This window comes from Nothobranchius furzeri, chromosome 18 (assembly GCF_043380555.1).
Source record: "Nothobranchius furzeri strain GRZ-AD chromosome 18, NfurGRZ-RIMD1, whole genome shotgun sequence".
In the NCBI taxonomy this organism is placed as follows: Eukaryota; Metazoa; Chordata; class Actinopteri; order Cyprinodontiformes; family Nothobranchiidae; genus Nothobranchius; species Nothobranchius furzeri.
The window spans coordinates 25,989,969-26,013,702 of NC_091758.1; the positions used below are offsets into that span (position 1 = coordinate 25,989,969).

Consider the following 23,734-nt stretch of genomic DNA (forward strand, 5'->3'; position numbering starts at 1 on the left):
TCATGTACAAAACTGTTTCTTTAGTTCCCTTACATTCCTTGTTCGAATTTGGACATAGAGCGGTAAAATTACACCTAATAAATTCACAGCTCAGCCAATTTTTTACAAAAGTCATGGAGTGAGATTTTTTAATATAAATTTTAATCTCTCTCTCTCTCTCTCTCTCTCTCTCTCTCTCTCTCTCTCTCTCTCTCTCTCTCTCTCTCTCTCTCTCTCTCTCTCTCTCTCTGTGTGTGTGTAGTGAGGATTATCCGCGTATTTGTGAAATGATCAATAAGATGTGATATTCCATATTATTATGGAATATGAACCTTGTTGGTCTTTAATATTCCTTTAGGTTCTCTGACTATTCAGGGAACACACACTTCAGATTAATTCAGACAGAGTCAAGGATATGGTTGAAACAATGAATTAACTAAGGAGGTGGCTTAAATGATTAATGATGAACTGATTAAAATTAAAAACTGATTTGATATAAATAGATTGACACTGAATCTTAATAAAACAAATTTTATACTGTTTAATGATAAAAAAGAACAGTGATGTGTCATTGGAAATAGATGGGACTGCAATTCAAAGAGTAAAAGAAACTAAATTGCTTGGAGTTCTTATTGATGAAGTAATGGGAATCTCATATTAGTTACATAAAAGGTAAAATTGCCAAATCCTTAGGAATATTACATAGAGTCAAGTTTTTACAGACTAATTCTGGTTTGTTGGCATTGTACAATTCACTGATTGTTCCATACTTGACTTATTATTGTGTAGAAATCTGGGGAGCAACATACAAAAACTGTACACAACCCTTATTTATTGTACAGAAAAGAGCTCTGAGAATCATCAATTATAGTGGCTGTAGAGATCCATCGAACCCATTGTTTATAAAATATAAATTACAGAAATTTCATGATTTAAAAGACTGGAAAATCTTACAAACCATGTATAAAGCCAATTTAGGTACTCTGCCAACAAACATTCAAGGGATGCTGAAAGAAACTGATGTGTTTACAAAACCTAGATTTATAACAAAAATTAAGGAGTGGAATATATCTGTAAATGGTGTTAAATTATGGAATAGCCTTAAAAGGGAAATAAAAAAACTGTCATTTAATTTATTCAAAAAATGTACCAAATTGAGTTTACTAACTAATTATGAAAATGTAAATTAAATCAATGATCATGATCACACTGGAATTTAGAACAGGAAAAGGTTTAAAATGAATCTGTATGTGTGTCTGACAAATGGTAATTATGTATAAATTGATTATTTCTACTGAAAAAGGGGGCAGAAATTATTAAATGTTTTTCTTCATTCTGCTCCTTTTCGTTCAAATCAATTTTTTTGTTATGTCTTTCTTATTGTTTATATGTTTTATTTGTTTTTATTTTGAATGATATAAAAGAAAAAAAATCTATTTTCCTAAACTAAGTGATTATACATGACAAAATATGGATGAAATGATGGAATGTAAGCTAGATGTTTTAGCATAAACTTGTAAGTGTCAGAGAGATGTTGTGATGTCTGGGTTGTAAAATCAGTTTGACTGTATGGTTTCACAATACTACGAATAAGAATACCTTTATTAGTCCCTCAGTGGGGAAATTGTGGTATTGCAACAGCACAAGTACTGTAAAGTAAAATAGAAGTAGTACACAAAATATATCACACAAAAAGGATGTAAATATGTTACTTAGAATTGAAAAAGTGTTGAATTCTGAGTTTGATAGTTGTTGCACATAATAATGATTGTTGCAGTAAATATTGCACATGTATTGAATGGTGATGACAGTAGTGGCATTGTTACAGATAAACGAGTTGTTACAGATAAACGAGTTGTTACAGATATATGAGTCGTTACAGAGATCAGGAGGTGGTTTTGCTGACACCAGTCCACGAAGTTCTGTGTCAGTCCTCTGTGCTCCACATCATCGTCCTCTGTGATCAGGCCAACAACTGCAGAGTCATCGGAGAACTTCTGCAGAACACATCTGTCCGTGTTGTGTCTGAAGTCAGCAGTGCACAGGGTGAACATAAAGGGTGTAAAAACAGTCCCCTGAGGGGCGCCCGCACTGCAGTTCAGCAGGTCAGGCACACAGTCCTGGGCTCTCACAAACTGGGGCTGGTTTGTGAGATAATGCAGAATCCCCTCTGCCAGGTGTAGGTCCACCCCCGCCCTCTCCATTTTGGCTTTCAGAAGCATCGGCTGGATGGTATTAAAAGCACTGGAGAAATAAAAAAACATGATTCTCAGTGGTGCCGGACTTCTCCAGGTGAGTCAGAACGCGATGTAGGAGAAAGGTGACCATATCATGTACTCCAATGCCTGGCCGGTAGGCAAACTGCAGCAGATCCAACGAAGGTCCCACCGTAGACTGGAGGTGTCCCAGGATCTGTCTCTCCTGTGTTTTCTTCAGGTGGGATGTGAGAGCCACTGGCCTGTTGCTGCTGAGGTCTCTAGCTTGCGGTGTCTTTGGCACTGGTACCACACAGGAAGTCTTAATATGAGACCTGAGGTCAAAGGAGAGGATGGTTCCAAATGCTTGCTCACCGGTCAGCCTAACCAAGTGAACTGGCGAAGAACTAACTAAATCAGGAAGTGATCCTTGTATTTAATAAATGTTGTTGATAAATTTTAGACAAATCAGAATTTGACAAGTTTAAAGAGCATTACCAAAGACCTCAGAGAGTCACGCCTTCACTCAGATACGTATAGATTATTTCTTAGTATGTAGTGAAAATGTTAGAACAGTTATGTGGAGAAAAATGTTAAACGGTAATAACAATCTTATGATGTATGACTATACGGATCGATTAAAATACTAGGATCAACAAATACTGATCTGTTGTAGTTTAAGATCTGAAATGAATCAGTACAGGAAAAGTATTCATTTAAACTCATCATTGATTAAGGAACACATTAATAAAACACTTTGGATTGAAACATATTGTTCATTCAATCATTTGATTATATCAACCTATAAAGTTGTAAAGTAATTTATGATTCAAGTTGAAGATGAACTTCATTCAGAGAGTAAAGGTCTCGTCTTCTGCAGGAGACCTTTGGCTTCAGCTAAGATAAATGGAACCAGGGGAAGGGTTTATCATAGCTACCCTTCTTGGCAACAAGGTCGTAGAGCAGTATGTTTACTGGTTTGGGGACCAGTACAGTTAAGGTGTGTCACACAATACTCCAGGCAGGTGGAACAACCTGGATACTTCTGTGAGATGACCTCTCTGACCTTACAGTGGACAAATAGCCAAATCGTTGGCCTTTGGTACGCTACAAGGTTTATCAAAATGACACATTTGGCAGATTAACAAAAACAAAGAAGTGATATTAAGGCAGATTTATATTTCAGAGGCAAAATAGATGTAATCACAGTTCGCAATGTAATAGCCCACAACTGTAATTAATTATGGGCAAAACATTATGAGGGGTGTAGGAGTGGACGAGCATCTGACTGCATCGACTACCTCATCAACAGGCCACACAGTTTGTGAGAAGAAGAAGAAAATATCATTTCTATAGCTCCTCTCAAGATAAAAATCACGAGACGCTTCACAAAAACAAAAAAAATGTTAAAATATAAAAAAGCATTTAGAAAATGTTTAAAAATATATTTAAAATGAGCAAAAATAGGCAATTGGGATTTAAAAGAAAAAATGTTAAGAAAGAGAGAGAGTGAATAGGAAAGAGGGAAATCAGTGGATCCTGAGGAAGGTGGAATAGGTGGGGAGAGCAGAATAGAGAGAGAGTGGTGAAGAAGGTCATACAAAAGCCAGCCTGAACAAGTGAGTCTTCAGCTGCTTTTTAAAGGAGACCAATGAGTCCACTGATCTCAGGCTCAGGGGGAGAGAGTTCCAGAGTCTGGGGGCCACAGCAGCAAATGATCTGTCACCTTTGGTCTTTAGCCTGGTGCGCTGCACAACCAGTAGGCTTTGGTCACTGGACCTCAGGGACCTGCTGGGGGTGTAGGGACTAAGAAGATCACCAATGTAAGATGGTGCTTGTCCATGTGAGGCCCTATAGACCAGAACCAGGATCTTGAAATGAACCCTGAAGTTGACTGGCAGCCAATGAAGCTGGAGGAGAAGGAGAGTTTGTGTTGCTGCACAACTGGAAATCTGAGTTGGTTGTGTGCAGTACTGGAGCTCCACAGGGTACGGTGCTCTCACCCTTTCTCCTCACCTTCTACACCTCGGACTTCACCTACAGCACCAGCAGCTGTCACCTCCAGAAGCTGTTTGATGACTTGGACATTGTCGGCTGTGTGTCTGAGGGGAATGACCAGGAGTACAGGTCAGTCATCATGGACTTTGTTGACTGGTTTGAGCGTAACCACCTTTGCTTGAACACCAGTAAGACAAAGGAAATGATGATTGACTTCCTGAGAAACACTCCTTCTCACTCACCAGTAAACATCCAGGGGGCAGACACTGAGGTGGTGGATACCTTTAAGAACTTGGGTGTTCACCTCAACAGTAAACTGAACTTGTTCAACAACACAGATGCTCTGTATTAGAAGGACCTCAGCCTCCACCTCCAGAGGAGGCTGAGGTCCTTCAGAGTTCATTCCCAGCTGCTAAAATCTATTTATTACTCTGTGGTTGGCTCCGTTATCCACTCTGCTGTGGTCTGTTGAGGTGCAGGCAGCTCTGACAGAGACAGGAAGAGACCAAACAAGCTAGTTTCACAAAGCTAGCTCGGTTCTGAGCTGCCCACTGGATAGGTGTGAAAGGAGGACGATGGGGAAGATGACCACCATCTTAAAAAAACCCTTCCACCCACTGCATTCCACTGTGGAGACCATGGACAGTTCCTTCAGAGGCAGGCTGCGATGTCCCAAATGTAAAACAGAACGTTACCATTGATCTTTCATGCCCTCTGCAGTACGTGTGTTTAACTCCTCAGTTTAAGTTGTACTGGCATTATCTGTTTACACAATTACACCAATGCAATACTCGGTATGTGTTTAATACTCGTGCAATACCGGATTTACATAGTATGTTTGTGTCTCTTGCTGCATAGCTCTGCAACCCAAGTTTTTTAATTTTTTATTCGTGGTTTTTAGTGATCAAGGGTTACAATACTAGATTACTGCCTATGTGTACATACATGTACCTTTGTTATTATTTTTCATCAAATAATCCTCTAAAGTGTTGGTGCTGCTGTAACAAGTTAATTTCCCAACTGTGGGATCAATAAAGTTTATTCTAATCTATATAAACATAAACATACATAAACATATAAAAAATAATTAATAAAATGTAGAAAAAGAAAACAGTTTTTTTCTATTTACTTAAATTTTACTTTCATTTTAACTGCAGAACTGTTATGTCACCTTGTGTCTTAAATAAGCTTATAGAATACAGATGGCCAGTTCTTACAGAAATTACACTTTACTAATATTACTGTTCTTACTGATGTTGGACTGCTTAATGTGAACAGCAGTGATTTGTTATCTTAAAATGTAGTTAATGAATTTTATGAATCTTTTTTTAATTCAATGTCAGTATCAATGTCTCTCTGTGTTTATTAGATTCATTAATCTTAAATGGTGAGTTTAATTTTGAAGGAATTTACAAAACAGACAAATGTTTAGCTTTATGAACACCAGCTGTAGTAACAGTTTCGGTCCGCTAGAGGGCAGAAAAACTCCTTAATTACCCTGTCTCCATCAAGATGACCTAAATAAAAAATACATTTTGTAGACAGAGTATGTGGCCATCAATCAAATAAAATGACAGAACACAAGTAATTAAATTAAACATTTATTTAGACAAAAACAAACAGCAAACATGAATTGCATTTCTATTCTGTACTGATGACTTTTGTTGTATTTTGTTTTTATTTTTTGGAGTAGTTTATGCATTCACTGTGAAATCAAAACACAAAATTTCCAGTTTAAACAAAAATATTGACCTTTAAAGTTAAACAAAAACATGCATTGTCTGAGTGTGTTAATTAGATTCAGCTGGACATTTATTGGCCTTTGAACTAATGACTAAACTATAAACATATGCTGATGACATTTTATACTTAAATACATTTATTTTATATTAAGCCAGAGGATCAAGTTATCCTGTTTTCCATCCAGATGTCCTAAATAATACCTAAGACGTTTGCATCTCAGAGCTCCTGGTGGCCAGTATGCCACTGCACACAACCATTGTTTTAAACTCCGTCACATAAATATAATCTGAATCGTGTTTTCAGCTGAATGGAGAAAACTACTTCTAGATTGAAACCTCGTTCTAAAACCAAAACACTGTAGCATTTAATTTTGAAAGAATTAACAGGAAGTGTTTCTACTAGCCATTGTAACTTTATAAGTGCAGTTGTCTATTCTCCTCCTCCTCCTTAAAATTATTATTCACAGGACAAAAAACAAAACATTAGGATTTTTTTCCCAGCTTCATTGAGACAAGGAGGAATACTCATGGTTTAACAGAACCAGAGTTTAGTTCCAGCCTTTATTATTATTGTTTTTCAAAAACAATCACATTTCATCCAAAAATGACTGAAATAAAAAAAAAAGAATAAATTTCCCACAAAAGGATTTATTCTTTTGGATAATCAGTTTCTACACATGAGAAGTGTTTAAATTAATTTTAAAAAGAACTATTCTAACTTGTCAAACAAATGTGAAGGCATTATTTTAAATATTGTTTTGCAATTATGTTAAATTGTTAAATACGTGTTAAATAAAGAAAAATAAGATGAAATATTTCATAAAACAAACATGGATTACTTTGATTCATGCTGTGCATTAATGCCACATGAAAGAACTAATAATGATTTAAATTTCTTCAACAATGCAGGCTGGCAGAAATAATCTGGCACGTTGACCATTGATTACAGACATATCAAACAGCATTAGCAGGGGATTTACTAACAGTTGGAAGAGTCTGTTCCCTCACATCAGCATTCTGCATCAATCCTGCAGAACATGTGTCTGGATCAGATAACTTCCCTGGAAGATGGAAGGCATACTGCTGAAATGGTAAACTATCATTTTAACATGCCTTAAAAGAGAGTAATATTTAAGCACTTTGAAATAAAAAATAATGTATTAGTCAACTTTATCATACAGTAATTATATAATTATCAAGCAATGATGTATTAAATAAGCCAGCTTTAGGTATTCTGAGAACAAGAGGGACAGAAAGTTCTTGCTTGTGAAAACTGCAGTACCACAAGTGACCACAGGAGGGGAGCAGACACCACCAAACAGCACATGGAGACGTACATTCAGCAGAAAGTTTAAGTCATTGCAGCGACCATAAAGACCTGCGTTCACAGCCCATCGGGGAGGAAGAAAACAATACATTATGAAACAAAAAGGATTCCAACATGAAAACAAACAAAACCGCAGTCACTGAGGCAAGCGGACCACGATGTGAGGAGGCGTTCGTGCAGAGGCTACTCCCGAGCCAGGCTGCTCCACTGCTGTGGGGGGAAAAATAGTCACACACACATTTGCAGGGCTTGCCTGGAGGAAGAAACACAGTTAAAGTCCATGTGCAAGGCCACAATGACAAGCGCCGCAGGCTGATACACTCCACATCAAAGGACAACATTAGCCACAGCAGCCTATTTCGTTGCAGAGTGGTTGCAGGTCAGCTTGGTAGAAAAATGTACATTTGACAAAACACACACATAAAAAAAGCTAAATGTCACCCTGTCTTTATTCATTTAGAGAGGCGGCACAGTGGTGAGGACACGAAGAAATGTGTCCGCCATTGGCCATCACACTGGTTGGGATGAGGTTGTGAGGGTATACTTGTGGTTTTGCCAGTGTGTGTATGAAAACACACCTGCTGAAAGACAAAATATCATGTTTAGAGTTTGATGGGAAAGCGGCGAGGAGAATCCTGGTGGTGTGGTGACCCTCTGAGAGTTGTGAAAAGTTCGGAACGAGAAAATTCCTTCACAGCTTCTGTTGTTGATCCGTAAACAAAAACAGCTTCACTGATGCTAGAGTCAATAAAGAGAAATATTATTTTGTTCTGGTTTTGTTAGTTTATTGAAAAATAAAGTGTCAAAATAAAATACCCCAAACTTTATCCCTTCAGAAGGAAGTACATTGGTATTTACAAGCTACAAACAGATTAAACATAGACTAACTCCTATTTAGGTTTACAGATTTTTACTGACAAGTAAAGACACGACTAAAGCACCAACATTTGTCTAATGGCATTAAAGCAACATCAATTAATAGTTCAGGATTCATTTCTAGCGGGTTGTGTTTGAATCATCCAAACATGAACACACGCCGTATGTTTATACAGAATCGGACGCTCACGCTTATAAATAATTGCTTGTTTGTGTGTTTCAACACTCAATACAAGTCTTAAGGCTCTATCGGCTGCCTCCATTGTTCAATTTTTGATGACAACAATCAGAACATCATCGCGAGTGAAGATCAATAACCCACTCCACTCGGCGAGCACGCCGGAGAGAAAAGCCGGGGTGAAGATGCATTCACACTTAGATTATCAATATGGTTCATGATCTCTGAGAAAACAAATGTTCCAGAAGTGATGGTTAATGGTGTTATTTTCTTTTAGTATCGCCACACTCTGTCCACTGACATCCCCTACAACACACACACACTTCTGACCAAAACACACACTTGCAACACAAACACTCACAACAAACACTTGTGTGCTTGTGTCCTTCTATTAACCAGGCTGCCTAAGAATCAATAGAAAACATAAAGAGGCTTAATCTTTTCAGGTGCTCGGTGCTGATTGCCCATTACACAATAATAACACATCTATTGCCCCACGGAGCATGAGAGAGAAACTCACTCACCTCATCCAAACACATTACACACAGCCTCGAAACGCGGTCACACAGTAAATCTGTGGGTTTACAACTGAACAGATGGTGTCAGAGGTGGTGCCGGGCAGGGCCTTTATGAGAGGCTGTCAGCTAGCAAGCTCAGAGAAATTCCACCAGAACCGGTGAGATATCAGGGGATAGAGCTTATCACCTCCTGAAATGAAACACCGCTTTGTGGGCCGTGCTCTCCAGTCCTCTGGTATGTAACTGTTAGATGGAGAAGGATCATCAGACTCCTGTTTGAGGTAAATGAACAGCTGCTGAAGTCTTAAACTCAGATCCCATAGTTCTGGGTTCTGACGTGGGGTGGGCACATAAAATTTTACTAAAGCAGTCAGCACCGATGGGGAGATTCCCATATTCACCTACGTTCTTTTGTTAGTTTTGTTCTTTCCCCAGAAAGCCCGGACAAAGCAGTAAAGTGATGTGTTACTATAAACTGAGCCAGCAGGACAAGTGGAGGACCTGGGAGTCGGGCAGGTCCAGGACTGGGACCAGAGCCACGGAGGGACTGGACCCGGCCAAAGAGCATCTGAAAATGTCTTCAAGACCTGAAAAACAGTGAGAGTGAAGGCAGAAAATAGGGATTACTGTCATGAAGCCATGAACTAAAGTTGGACATGTGTCTAACGGAATTAATCCCTGGATCTTGTAGAGTTCTTCTTCTTACGCATGTGTTAATCTGTTGCCTGGACAGTGGACTTGTAAGAATTTATTGAGCATTCCTGATGACAGCCCGTCTATTTAGCAGCAGGCAGCCGGGATGTGACCGCTTCCCTCTTGTGCTCTGTACACTAATTGGTCACAAGTGTGTCCCAGTTGCCTTGTTTTTTTCCTGTTAGCATCCTGGAGGGGATTCGGGTGTGGTCACTGTGATCTGACACGTGTTTTTGTGCCTGCCTAATACAAAGCATGTTAAAGGTGCTGCCTGAGATTTGTTTCTGTAACATTTTTCTCAGTATTGTTGTAAATGCTCTCCTAATTATTCACCTCTTAAACGTAGAATCCTGGAAAAGCCTCATCCGTTCTAGTGGTGGTCCCCCTTCTCAATGATTGACTCATACGTAACCCATCCATCAAACTTCCACTCTGAGCATCTCTCAACCTACTGTACAGAACATCAGCAAAGCAGGAAGTTAAGTTAAAGTCCCATTAGTTGTCACACACACTGATGTGTGTGTGAAATTTGTTCTCTGCATTTGACCCATCCCCTGAGGGAGCGGTGAGCTGCAGAAACGGCCACGCTCGGGAACCATTTGGTGGTTTAACCCCGCAATCCAACCCCGTAATGCTGAGTGTCAAGCAGAGAGGCATTGGGTCCCATTTTTTTCTAAGTCTTTGGTATGACCCGACCAGGAATTGAACCCTGATCTCCCAGTCTCAGGGCGGACGCTCTACCACTAGGCCACTGAGCTGGTAAGTTTAACTACCTAGTGCCACGAACTGAGTGCGCCCCTTTTTGCAAATTTAATTTAAGGAGTTGTTTAACCAGTTCTGCTCTTGCTGGCAAACGTTTAGGTGAAGGAGTTACCCCTACTGCACAATGGAAGCATCAGCGGCGTGGAACGGCACTGCTTCAAACAGAATCCATTATAGTCAATGGAGCGTTACAAACCAGCTATTTTCAGATGCATCCCAGAAGCTTGCCAACTCCGGGTCGGGAGAGAAATCCTACCTCAAGTGGAGGAGTTGAAGTATCTGGGGGTCTTGTTCACGAGTGAGGGTAGGAGGGATCGGGAGGTCGACAGGCGGATTGGTTCGGCGTCTGCAGTGATGCGGACGCTGAGCCGATCTGTCGTGGTGAAGAGGGAGCTGAGCCAGAAGGCAAAGCTCTCGATTTACCGGTCGATCTACGTCCCAATCCTCACCTATGGTCATGAGCTTTGGGTAATGACCGAAAGAACGAGATCGTGGACACAAGCGGCCGAAATGAGTTTCCTCCGTAGGGTGGCCGGGCTCAGCCTTAGAGATAGGGTGAGGAGCTCGTACATTCGGGAGGGACTCGGAGTAGAACCGCTGCTCCTCCGGATCGAAAGGAGTCATTTGAGGTGGTTTGGGCATCTGGTCAGGATGCCTCCTGGACGCCTCACCGGGGAGGTGTTTCGGGCATGTCCTGCCGGCAGGAGGCCCCAGGGTCGACCCAGGACACGTTGGAGAGGTTACATCTCCAATCTGGTCCAGGAACACCTTGGGGTCCTGCCGGAGGAGCTGGTGGAGAAGGCCGAGGAGAGGACGGTCTGGAGCTCCCTAGTTGGGATGCTGCCCTCGCGACCCGGACAAGCGGAGGAAGACGACGATGATCCCAGAAGCGGCACGCCGCGCCAAAAAGATAGGGTCGGGCTCTATTTTTTCCGCGAGCTGCTTCTGGCATTTGTCAATTTTAACACAGTTTCCATAAGGCTACAAGAAAATCAAACACGGTTGTAGCGTAAAATCCCTGGTAATTTTCAAAATAAAAGTACTGCGGCAATGTGATTTCATATATTGCCCCTCGGGGATGATTAAAGTATTTTTTAATTTGAATTGAACTGAATATATCAAGTTTACGTGTGACCTAATGAGTTATTTACTCAGTATCGTTCCAGAAGTGCAGCAAAGAGCACGGCAGAAAAGCCGCTTCGCTGCTGAGACTCTCCCGGTGTGTGCTGGAGCGCTGTGATTGTCACGAGCTGCTGTTCCGCACCGCTAATGCGTCCAGTGTGCAACAGGGGTTATTGTCTGAGACCACAGCTCAGTCTTAACTCTCTAGGTTGTGTGAGAATAAGTGTGTATGTGCACTCGTGTCACTGTGAGAAGACAGAAAGGACAGGGTTTGGTTTGCGCTCTTTAAGGTTTGTAAGTGAGGGGGTTTCCCCAGATTGTTGGGGCTGAAGAAAGTGGCCGGACCTTCGAATTGTTTTAGTTTTCTGCACAATGTAGCTTTCCCCAAGAATGAACACTGCACCTTTAAAATACGTTATTAGTTATCTGAATTGCAATAAACAAACAAATCAATAAACTTAAATGTACTGGGTGACATTAGTGTGAACTTCCACAAAGTAACATAGGTTACAAGAGCTGTTAAGCTGATAATAAGCTTTGTTCCCTCTCAATTGAAGCACACACACACACAGAATGCCAAACATCCTTACAAAGAGCCCCCACACTCTAATTAGCTAATATACGCTTCAGCGTAAAATGCTCCCACCGAACACAAGCCCTTTTTGGAAGGTATAAAACACCTAAATGTGTGTTATCAGAGCACGGTGGGAAGCAGGGTCCTCTGGAGATAGCTCTCTGAAAACCCAACGGGCAACAGAGATCACAGACAAGGGATGGGTTTTATTAAGAGAAGAAACACACCCTTCATCACACCTTGGGCACTAAGCCTGTTTCATGTCAGGGTGTTTTAATCTTTGTACCACCGGATGGGAAATAATTGCGCTCTACCTTTGAGTCTCCCTCGGTCCCTCTCGTCACCGACGTGTGTTTATGCATAAAAGAGAGAGGCCACAAGGGGGTGAAGGTGAAATTATTATAATTGTTTTGTAAATGGTTGTATTTTGCTAATCCCAGTAAATCATTTAGTAAAAAGGATCTCAAACGTTTACAGGTTAAACTTGAAATAATACAATATAGTGCAAAAGTTCATTTATTTCAATAATTCAACTTAAAAGGTGGAACTAATTTATGAGATGGACTCATCACATGCAAAGCCAGATACTTCAAGCTTTTATTTGTTATAACTGTGATGATGGTTTAAAGCTGATAAAACTCCCAAATTTAAATATCAAACCATTAAAATATAGTGAAAAAAAATTATTTAGGTCTGTAATTAAACTAGGGGGAAACCCAGAGGGAAATTAATCAATTTCCCTCTGGGATTAATAAAGTATTTTTGAATTGAATTGAATTTGAATTTATTTAACTGTGTGGCCATCCTTTGAGAGACCCCTTCTATCGTAAGTAACAAGTCACGACAAGATGTTTAAAGGTTTCATTTGAACCATATGCCACGTCTATCAACTGTGAATCCTAAAGCCAGTAGATCAAAGAGAGGCTGTGCAGTCACATTTCCCTCCTCTGTTCGCCCGCGCTGACAGCAGCGATCGCAGGGCTGTGGCTGCTAACGCCAGAGGTGCAACGTTTTCTCCTGTGACTTTTTGGATTCTTCACCCAGTGAGCATAAGCTGTGACCCATAAAAATGCCAATGGGTGAACTTGCAGAGCTTGGCATGAGCAATGTAAGGTAACAGATTCTAACTCAATGACGAGTCAGTAAATGGTTCTAGGGTTAACGGCTTTCCAGTAAAACTGTAACACAAAAAAGGCCTCCAGAGAAAGATTGTGCAACGTTTTAGCTGTAATTCATCATTAGAAGACAGAATACATTTTAAAGTATCAAATTAAATGTATTTATATGCTTTTGCTAAAATCTGCTGTAACATCTGTTGTGAATGACAGAAGAAAAACTGACAAGCACAATAAATGCCCAGTGACAACGATGTAATTAGATAACAACACAAATTGCTCTGTTTCTCTGTCATGCATATCTAGACATATTTTAATCAGATCAACCTTTTCCCTATTCATTACAGGAAACCGTAATTCTACGTTCTGAAAATGAAAAGTTATGTCACAGTAAAAATGACAGAAAGATGAGTGGTTTGGCAAAGATTCAAAAATGTTAATTGACTGCTTTAACGACGATTTGACAGCTAAGTCTGCGTGATCGATGTGCTCATTGCCCTTTTCTCAGGCAGAGAACATCTCTCAGGATAAAACAAATACTGCGCAGCATTTGCCTTGACGAGATCCTGGAATCCTGGGAGCCGGAGACGGTGGCGTATAAAAGTGTAATGATGACAAAAGACTGTGCCAGCTGCCTGGGTTACTGTAGACGCTCCAGACACAACAAATGACTTACAATAATTAAACACAGGAAGAAGTGGAGATCCTCGGGGGAGGCCGTTTCCTTCAATACTTTATGTTGATTTCACCAACGTTAGCTCAAACTTTCTGTGAGAAGGGGCTAGCAAGCCAGGCTGTCGCTTTCTTTTTATTATTAGCAAGCTGAGTGGCGCATCTCACCAATGCTGAATTACAGGATGTGTGAATCATCTTTCAATATATGAAACCAAGATTGCTTTTGATTCATTTCAAATTTTCAACCACTAACCGGTGATGCGAATTAAACTGATCTTGTTGATAGAGGTCAAAGATCTCCTGGTAAACTTTGGGCTTTGAACAGCATGAAGAACTGATTGAAGTACTGCACAGCTAAACGTGGCAGAGTAAGCACTAAAGCGGTAGCTTTCCTTAATGGTATAAATCACACACCACCTGCAAAACGCATCACAGGCATCTTATAAAAATAAAAAGATCCTATGGTGGAAATAAGGGCTGAGGTTCAGAGGCAAAAACAAAACAACCCTACTTAATCCAACAACATCCTTTATTTTTGTATTAAAATCTAACTTCACTGAAATGTAATGGAACTACTTTATTTTTGTACTTGCTAATTCAGGCTAAAATTGGAAAAATAATACTCCAAATTCTTAAGTATTAAAAAAAATCCTTAGGGTGGCATTTGAACATTTGTTACAAGGGTTGGACATTAGAGGTGGTATTGGCAAAAATCTGGTGACTTTATAGTAAATATATCATAATGCAGAGGAGACAATGAGACACTTTGACACTCCAAGACATGCTGTTATGGCCTCTGCCATTGGGAGAAATACCACAACCATGTTTTGTGCAAACAAATGTCGCTGTGCCAGAGCGACTGGACGATTGGCAGCTTGGGATGTTCCTGCGTATGCCCCTCTATCGCTTCATTGGTCTGTAATTGTGCTGAGTGGCTGCAACTGTGGGTCCAGCATTAAAGCCGGTTTTGTGCAACTTTAGAGAGAGATCTGAGTGATTTTAAAGATCACATTGGGAGCTACCGGAAGTTTTCCATTTAGTAAGTCCTTTTGGGTGTTTTTTTAATTCAAAAATACTCAAACCCCACCTTGTATCCAGACCTCCTCCTTATGTTGCAGTCTCACTGGCTGGGCTGTAACAGCAGCATGTCAGGGTAGTTCTGTCACAACGGTTTGTCTTTTGAATGCGGGGTATAGGGATTAGGGTTAGTGTTATTGTGCCATTCATGAAGTTCAAGTTTTCCTTTAACGGAGGGTGATGTCATGATCAGGTGTGAAATGTTTGCTTAAGACAGAAGCCCCTTACTAAAAAATGTAAGGATTTTGGCTTTGTGATAAAAATAAGTTGTGTTCAAGTTAGAAGGATGTTTGCGACAGCGCATCGACAGCACGGACACCACTCATCACCCCCCTTATACCGCCGTTGCGTACTCTTTTGAGAAAAACACTTGATCGCGCTACATTATTGCCACAGGCTGACAACTTAGGAATGACCAAAGGCTACCCGATGTCACCTCCACTTTGTGGCAAAGTGGCACCATTGTTTTTTGCAACAGGCTAATGCGATATATTGTGATAGTTAAAGCTGTACGATATTTGCATTTTTTAAAACAGAATTTAGTTGGAAAATTTAGGCCAGACACTTCCAGACAGGTCCTGAATTATTGCATGATCCATTGCTCCGTCAGAATGAAGAGGGTAAAAACTGCAGACACCTAGCAGTCAAAATTTGAAATGAAATGCAGTAAATGTTTGCATGTAAATTCTCAATATATAATCGATATACTGCTTTTAAATATTGATTCAGTATCATAACACAACAATTGCGATATTTCATTGTATGAATATTTTTTTACAGCCCTAGTTCTCAGACAAAATGGTTTTAAGGAGATTAATTATTGCTTCATTAAATACTTTTTATTGACCAATCGTGGTCCTGCAAGATCTTCCAAAAACAAAAAGAAAAAAAAAAGTCCTGAACGTTGTTCTCCAGCAAATCTCTGTGGACATCTCATTCTTCGAGTTAAGTTTGCCATTCTTTGATTACTTTATTGAAGTCATTCTGGATCCTGAGGTGTTTCACAGGTCACTATCCTAAAGCTTTAACGTGGTCTCCCATTTGTTTAATCCCAACTCAGATATGTGAGGAAGTAAGCCCAATTCACCACAGTCCAATCCGACATCCCTGTTTCACTTTCGTAGAGCTTTGAGGTATAAGGGAGAACACAGAAATGATGTGATTTTAATGTTGTAACTTACTGGTTGTTGTGTACCTACCTTGAACAATTTGGTGTCCCAGAGAGCAGCTGCTCTTGTAGAACACTCTTGCACACTGGGGCACCAGTGCAGCATCCACCATCTTCAACGCTTTCGTGAAAGAAGTGCCAACTTCTTCTGTAACACATCTCACATCCATGATCTTCAGGTTTTCACCTTGAACGTCCAGAGCAACCGACAAGGAACCACAACTGCGATTAGCAGACATCACAGCTTGACACTCTATAGATCCACATGAAACCTCCGTAGTGATCCGATGGAAAGTTCTTTTGGAGGGCTCATCCTTAGCTGCAGTTACGTGAAGCTCAACGGCTGCATTCCTGGGTAAGGCGGGTACCACTACAATCAATAATGGTACAAGTTTGATCTCAGAATCCCACAACAAGTCCTGTAAGGAGACAGATTGTATTCAAATTAACCACATGGGAAATTACATCTTGTGTATTCTGCTACACACCACAATCAATCAAATATAAGGCCTTCCTGCTGAGATGCATGTTGTGGTCTCTGAACACAAACACTGAGCCATCAACATTATTGTAAAGCCCATCAGAAAAACGCTAATACGCAGCACTAAAACAGGCTTTTTCCTTGACAGACTGACAGAATATCAATTAATGTGAATCTGTGAAATGACCCTTAGTAATGACAGTGTGCAAACAATTCAGAATGAATCCAACCACTTCAAATAAATTGCACAAATAAATTAACTTGACAACATGACAGATTCTATCCAGATGACTCTTTTCTTTTCTTTTTTATAATTTGTAAGAGTTTACATTTTATCCATAAGGGCAAAAAATTTGTTCCCCTTTCGAATTCGAGCAGTGCTACAATGTGGACATCTAGTAGTACTTGGCGTGGCTTCATCTGCTAATGGGAGAGAAATGAGTGTTTTATGTAACTGTCATTTCAGTCAGAGTCGATAGGGCAGAAAACACTTAACCCCCTTTGCAATTTGCTGGATCAATTTTCATCCACTTACACCCTACTTCTTAAGTGCAGAATAATAACAGGTTACTTACATTTTATATTTGATATTCACTCACACATACACACACAAACACAAAAACCAAAGAAAGAATCGACAGGAGCAGATGGCAGCCTCTTTGTCCCTTTAAAGGACGAACCCGTCATGACCCAATCTGCCACATTCACTGTGGCAGCACTTACCTTCACATTAAACTTAAGCAAACACTTGTGAAAAAATATGTGAAGAGGGCAGGTAAAATTTTCTGAGCTGTGTGGATTCTGAAGGGACCTTGTTTGCGGTGATCAACAATAACAAAGAGGCCAACAACAAAAGCCGTGTCAGCACGGACCTCTCTGCATGTCAGACAAAGTGACAGCACGTATACGTGTCCAGAGCTTTGATAAATGTTATATTAGCACTTCTGGCAGAGGCTAGGTATTCTCCTGGAGGGAGCTGCTCCAGCACTTGTCAATAGTGATTGAACATGGAACAGAAAGCAAAGTAGGGAGAGAAGTGACAGGACAGGGAGTTCTTGCTCAGCCAGGCTTAAAGGCCACCCTGCAGGCCTTTGGTGCTTTGGTTCTATACCCAACCATCATTCTGCAAGGGGATCTGAGGACTTCGGTGCAGTGCTCCAGCCTCTGGCAGGATTTCATTGCCACGACACAGTTGCTGAATTTTTATAAGAGCTGTCGGATGAGGTTACATCAGTCCCCATTTGCTTCGTTTTTAACGTACCTACCACCGTTTAACATTAGTTGGGAAGCTAGCCCATTTTTGAGTGAGTGTTTCTGTGTGCCCACATGGAATAATGGTCACCGATCTGTTACAGTGCCTCTCCCTGGCAGAGTACAAAAAGGAGGGGAACCCTTACACGTTCCACCCTGATCAGAGATCGTTAATTAAATTAATCCGATAAAACGCAGAGTTTGATATATGATGGAGCAAGTGATTCAGGATGGCTGGCAGGTGGCGGAATAAGTGTCTATGTTTGTGTGTGTGTGTGAATGGCTTTGTTCCATTCCTCACCAGCCATTAAACTCAATCCATCTCATTACTTCATGCCACTTCAGTTCCAGGGCATGCACCGCTCCCCCTGTGCTCGTTTGCTCTGTAGGTAGCAGGTAAAAGCGCATACAGTCTGAATCTGCTGCGCTCAGCTCTCCACACTGATGGGGTGTGACCTGCCTCTCCTTATGTTTGTTTTCCTTCCTTCTCCCCCTCAAACTCCCTCCACTCCCTCCTCTAAGTTGCGCCCATGTGCCTGGAGCGTGTGGTGGGTTTGAGGGCCGATAGGCATGAAAGCCGAACGGTAAACACGGTAATAAGGAAGTGGTGTAAAGGAGGCGAACAGCAGGGTGCTGATGGGACTGCACAGCTTACCCAGTTCCCCTACATTTCCTGCCCAGCAGGATGCCTTCAGCGTGTGGTTCTTATGTCTCAGCACTTACTGTAGTGCTGTCAGTCTGCTATAATATCCCCTCCCTTTCACTGCTTTATTCATGCTTTTTTTTTTAGGGGGAATCCACTCGGAGGCTTGGTGTATTGTTAGTGTAAATGAAATGCACGGGACAATGCTAGCGGGGAGAAGAAAAGTTTATAATGAAGTGGTCATTGTAAAAACACAGCAGTAAGTAAACACAAATAAATATCCCGAAAATAAATGTTGCTGTGATATTGACAAGGGAAAGTTTGAAAATTTAGCAAAGACAAAAAAAAAATGCTTTATTTTTCTTAAAAATAAACAAAATATTGGTGCTCGAGAGTAAGATGTCTTAATCTTTAGCTTTTATTGGCCAGTTTGAAAGGTGTTTCTGCAATAATTAAATTATTTGACTTACTGTAGCAAACAGAGAAAGATAATTTACAACAAAGGTGTCAAAAGTGCAGTCCATGAACTATTTACAGCCCTCAGAGTGATTTATTGTGGCCCACAACTGCAATTCACGAATGTTTTAATTTTGTCTTGACAGCACTTGCTCTTGATGCAGGTGTAACAAAAAAAATAATAATGTAAAAGTACAAAAATTTATGAAAAACATTTTTTTTTGCTTTTTTGTGGCCTCTGAGTATTTACAACTTGGCAATTTTTGCTTGTGTCTTGAAAAGTTTGGACACCACATATCTGTGCCCTGATCCTAAATCAAAGTGTATTTCTGCCATCTAAAATCCATCAAAACTTCTACATTTACAGCAGTTCATGCCAAGTTATTTTCTAAATGTTTGAATGAGTAATGGAAAAAGTGCAAAATCGATAGATGCTTTATCTGCAGTGATGCAGATTTCGTACCGGTATGTTGTGATGAAGAGAGAGCGTCACCTTCCAGTTCAGCACTCATCCTACCGGTTGATCAACGTTCCAACCCTCACCTATGGTCATGAGCTTTGGGTAATGACCGAAAGAATGAGATTGCACATACAAGCGGACCAAAAATGAGTTTTCTCCGCATGGTTTCTGGGCTCTCCCTTAGAGATAGGGTGAAAAGCTTAGTTATGTCTCTCGGCTGGCCAGGGAACGCCTTGGGATTCCCCCGGTGGAGCTGGCCCAAGTGGCTGGGGAGAGGGAAGTCTGGGTCTCTCTGCTTAGGCAACTGCCCCCATGACCCGACTCTGGATAAGTGTAGGAAAATGGATGGATTTTGGAAGGAATATTAGGGAAACTTCTACTGGATTTAACCCATGGATGCACCAAAGCCCTGTTAGTGTTACTGCTGCTATAATTTCATGTTGTGAAAGCCTATAAAATTACAAGAAAATAACTGTGTAATACCAATATATAAAAGTAAGTAAGTAAGTAACCTTTATTTGTATAGCACCCTTCCTAGGCAAAAGCCACAAAGTGCATCACATCATAGTAAATATAAAACAATAAATAAGTAGTAATAAAAATAATAAAACATAGCATAAAAGGCAAAGACCACACAGAAATCATACCTACACACAAATAACTAGTGGAATGTCTGAACAAATAAATGAGTCTTAAGTTCACTCTTGAAATTGTCAACAGAATCAATTAAGAGCAAAGAGGCCTGACTCCAACATGCCTCCATCTAAATAGGATAGATTATCCAGAGTTATCTCTGTAGTTATGCTGCTATAGGCTTAGACTGCTGGAGGATACACTGACCACTTTTCACACTCTACTACCTTCTTCTACAATCTGCTCTTTAACTGTATTATTTTCTGCAATTTCAGCTGTTAACTTTATTTTCTCTCTAAGTGTTTTTCTCCCCAGAAGAAGCTACAACGATGTTCTGCTGAGCTGTGGTGGCCTCATGGAGGGGGCCATCGACTAGCACACTGCTGCTAACCACTAAAACATTCTCCCTCTCCTGATAATAACTTTTTGCTTTCCTTGACGTTGGATGTGCTACTACTAGTTTATCTGTTTAATTATAGATCCACTAGGATAAATACAATAAAGTTTATCTTTCACCAAATAGAATATTTACTAAGACATCACAATATAACTATAGACACATTACTAGTCTTTGTGAGTGTGCGTGCGTGCGTGCATGCGTGTGTGTGTGTGTGTGTGTGTGTGTGTGTGTGTGTGTGTGTGTGTGCGTGTGCGTGTGTGTGTGTGTGTGTGTGTGTGTGTGTGTGTGTGTGTGTGTGTGTGTGTGTCTGCTCTGTCTTCTCGATCCCCAGTGAGTCGTGGAGGATGGCTGCTTATACTGAGCCGGGATTCTCTGGAGGTTTCTTCCTGTTAAAAGGGAGTTTTCCTCTCCACTGTCGCTGCATGCTTGCTTAGTATGAGGAGTGCATCAAGTCACTGACACTAGTCAGTGACTTGATGCAATTTGCTGGGTTCCTTATATAGGAAAAATTATTTCTGACTGGCCTAATGAACTGTCCTGAATTGGAATATTTATTATGTGAAGTGCCTTGAGACGACTTTTGTCGTGATTTGGCGCTATATAAATAAACTTGAATTGAATTGAATTGAGGGGGGTAGATCATTCCAAAGCCTGGCTTCGAAGGATCGGTCACCTCTAGTGAGAAAATAAGTGCGAGGAACTTTCAGCAAATTTTGATCCATTTATCTTATGCATATATAAAAAGTCATTTCTTCAAACAGAGGCTGTTCAGAAAGCTACAGCTGGTAAGATAGTAATTATTTATAATGTGTTCTCAGGAACTGACTTTAAAAAGGTAGAAGTAACCATTTAATAAGCACATGATTGAAAGCCAATATATTTCAGCACTTGTTACAACACAAAGTGATGTCTCTTTCACTTTTATTGACTTATCATATTACCGTTTCTAAATTCATCGAACCTTCTACACGCGCTCTCCCATGCACACAGACAAACAAGCTCTTTGTGGTTTAATGCAGCGTAAATACAATTTCACACATGTAGCGACTCCGGTATGCTCCCAATTAACCCTGCGAGCTTCTTCATCCACCTGATTAGAGAAATTATCAACGCACAACAACTGCAAGGCCTCCCAGACACACCAGGCATTTTGATTTTAAATATCATCTCCAAAGATCTTGTCTGGAAATAAATACATTAAAAAATTGTTACTTATTAGCTCAACTTTTTAAATATGTTAAACAAAATTATGTGTTGTTTGTGAATTAATCCTTCTTTTCTTTCCTTTTTTAAAGAAAAAAAGCTGGATTGTGTTTGTGCTTCTCTGTATTTCATAACTTTTATATACATGGGTTTTTATTTTTACTAAATTTAGGAGAAACAGTTCATACTGAACATCAGATTTTTTGGGGGGTATTTCCTGCTAGAAATGCAAATCTGTGAAGATATTTCAAACCTAGAGTATGCAGTCATCTCAGTGACAACTTCCTATATCAGTTTTCTTTTAAACCCTTCTGCAGGTGCAGTCCTGAACTGTTAGAGCTGGGTGGTCTCCTGGTAGTGATCACAGGTCAGTTTGATGAATATTTCAAACTGTTGTGACAGACAGTAAGGAAGCACAACAGATGGACAGCGTTGTCCATCTTCAGTGCCCTCTGCCCTTAACCTGGTCTTATCATTTCCCAAAGCTCCGCTCTTCGTTAGCATTTCTAACTCAGTGTCTGTGTGCTAAATTTGCATTTAACTCTAGCAAGACCTTTAATAATTTTAATCCACTTTGAGTTGCCAGTGGGACGAAATGTGACACATGCTATAAAGCAGTGAAGAAACACCAACTCTTAAATAAGGATTGTAATGCACTTATGTTTTGGAACTCGAGCACTTTAAAACTACTTTAAATATGATTGGAATTTTTGCATGTAATTGGTAAGTGACATAAAGTTGACATTTTCTCCTGAGTCTTTACCAGTGTGCAGCTCCAGACCCAGCCACATGTTGGAGGTGGGCTTCTGCTGCTCTCCCTGAGGCCCTATTCCCATGGTTAGGCAGATTACTGTGGGAGGAGAAGGGCTGCCAAGGGAGACTGGAGCCCCTATTAGACGTACGGAGCAAGGGTTGTAAGCCAGTGAGGTAGAATGGAGCAAAGGGTGGAGGGTGGTGGCAGGAAAGAGGAGCGTGGAGGGGTATGGGGGGATAAGCTGCTCTGAGAGTTGAACGCCGCTCCAAAATGGTGTGTGGGGGCAAAGGATTAGGGAGGCTCTGAGGAAGACATCTGCTTCTGTGCCAAGCTCCGCGTTATCAAAGACACCAGCGTTTCCCACATCATCAACTTTTCATGAGCACACTCACTGGTAAATATCAGAAGCAGTGGCTTGGGTCTCATGGGGACCGAGGGGTGAGAAACATCGACGTTTTTTTAAACAACTATAAAACACAAATCTTAAAAGCCTCGCTGAGAAACTTGTGGCGTTTTCCTTCTTTTACTGATTAATTGATGCATGGATTCATTTGTTTTCTAATCCATTAAACATGAGCTCTTTCTATAAGTATGATCAATATTTCTTCTGCATCTATAATAAAGCAGCCAGTCATTAATTCCCTCTTTAACCACACTTCATAAACTAAAACGTGACTCCAAAGTGGCTGACCTTTTCTTCGACAGAAGTCTTCAGCATCTTGTTCCAGACATCTCTGATCTTTGGGATGTTTTGGTATCTTGTAGTGTAGCAGTGAGCCTGGACCGCATGAGCCAGAGTCAAGCTGTCAGTCACAGCTTCCAGAACCTTCTTCATGTGGCTGAAGGACATTTGGGTTTGTGTAAAGACGTCAGCTTTTACCAAATTCATGGTGCAGGGAACCAAAGCAATCTGACCAGCACAGAACACCACCTCATCTATCTGGACAGGAAAATGAGAAAATAAAGAAACAATTTAGTCAAAATGGATAAAGTAACAGTACGTAGTTGTGACTTTTTGAAGCTCAGAACTAAATAAAACAAGACAAAAGTGAGGTGTCAAACAGGAATGCTGGAGATCAAAAGGGACCTTATGATGTATCAATCAGAAACAATGAACATATAGGCCAGGGGTATTCGATTACGGGCCTGGTGGACTGGTAGCATGTTTTAGTGGTTTCTCTGCTCCATCACCTGTGCAGCAGCTCATCCGCCTCTGCAGAAGCAAGTTAATTACCTGATGATTGAAATCAGGTGTGTTGAAGCAGAGTTAAAACTAAAACATGCTGATACTGGCTCTCCAGGCCCGAAATGTAATACCCCTGATATAGGCCAAAGCATTGGGTTGACCACTTGTTATCCCTCAAACCACGCCACCAGTCCGGCTTGGCAGATGACTGGAATTGGTCAGTTTTCAACATGATCGAGCTGTCTAGTGAATGGTATTTAAAAGAAAA

General features: G+C 40.6%; 1 protein-coding gene across 1 annotated transcript in view; it reads right to left on the minus strand.

The window, feature by feature from the left end:
* Positions 1-9,151: 9,151 nt before the first annotated feature.
* dph6 (diphthamine biosynthesis 6) overlaps positions 9,152-23,734 on the minus strand; it is an 87,390-nt gene continuing 72,807 nt past the window's right edge. The window contains exons 13-15 of the mRNA XM_015969806.3: positions 22,972-23,220; positions 16,031-16,418; positions 9,152-9,400 (exon numbers count right to left, since the gene is read on the minus strand). Coding sequence (XP_015825292.3) covers positions 9,282-9,400; positions 16,031-16,418; positions 22,972-23,220 — 756 coding nt within the window. The 3' untranslated portion in view covers positions 9,152-9,281. The remainder of the gene's footprint in view (positions 9,401-16,030; positions 16,419-22,971; positions 23,221-23,734) is intronic.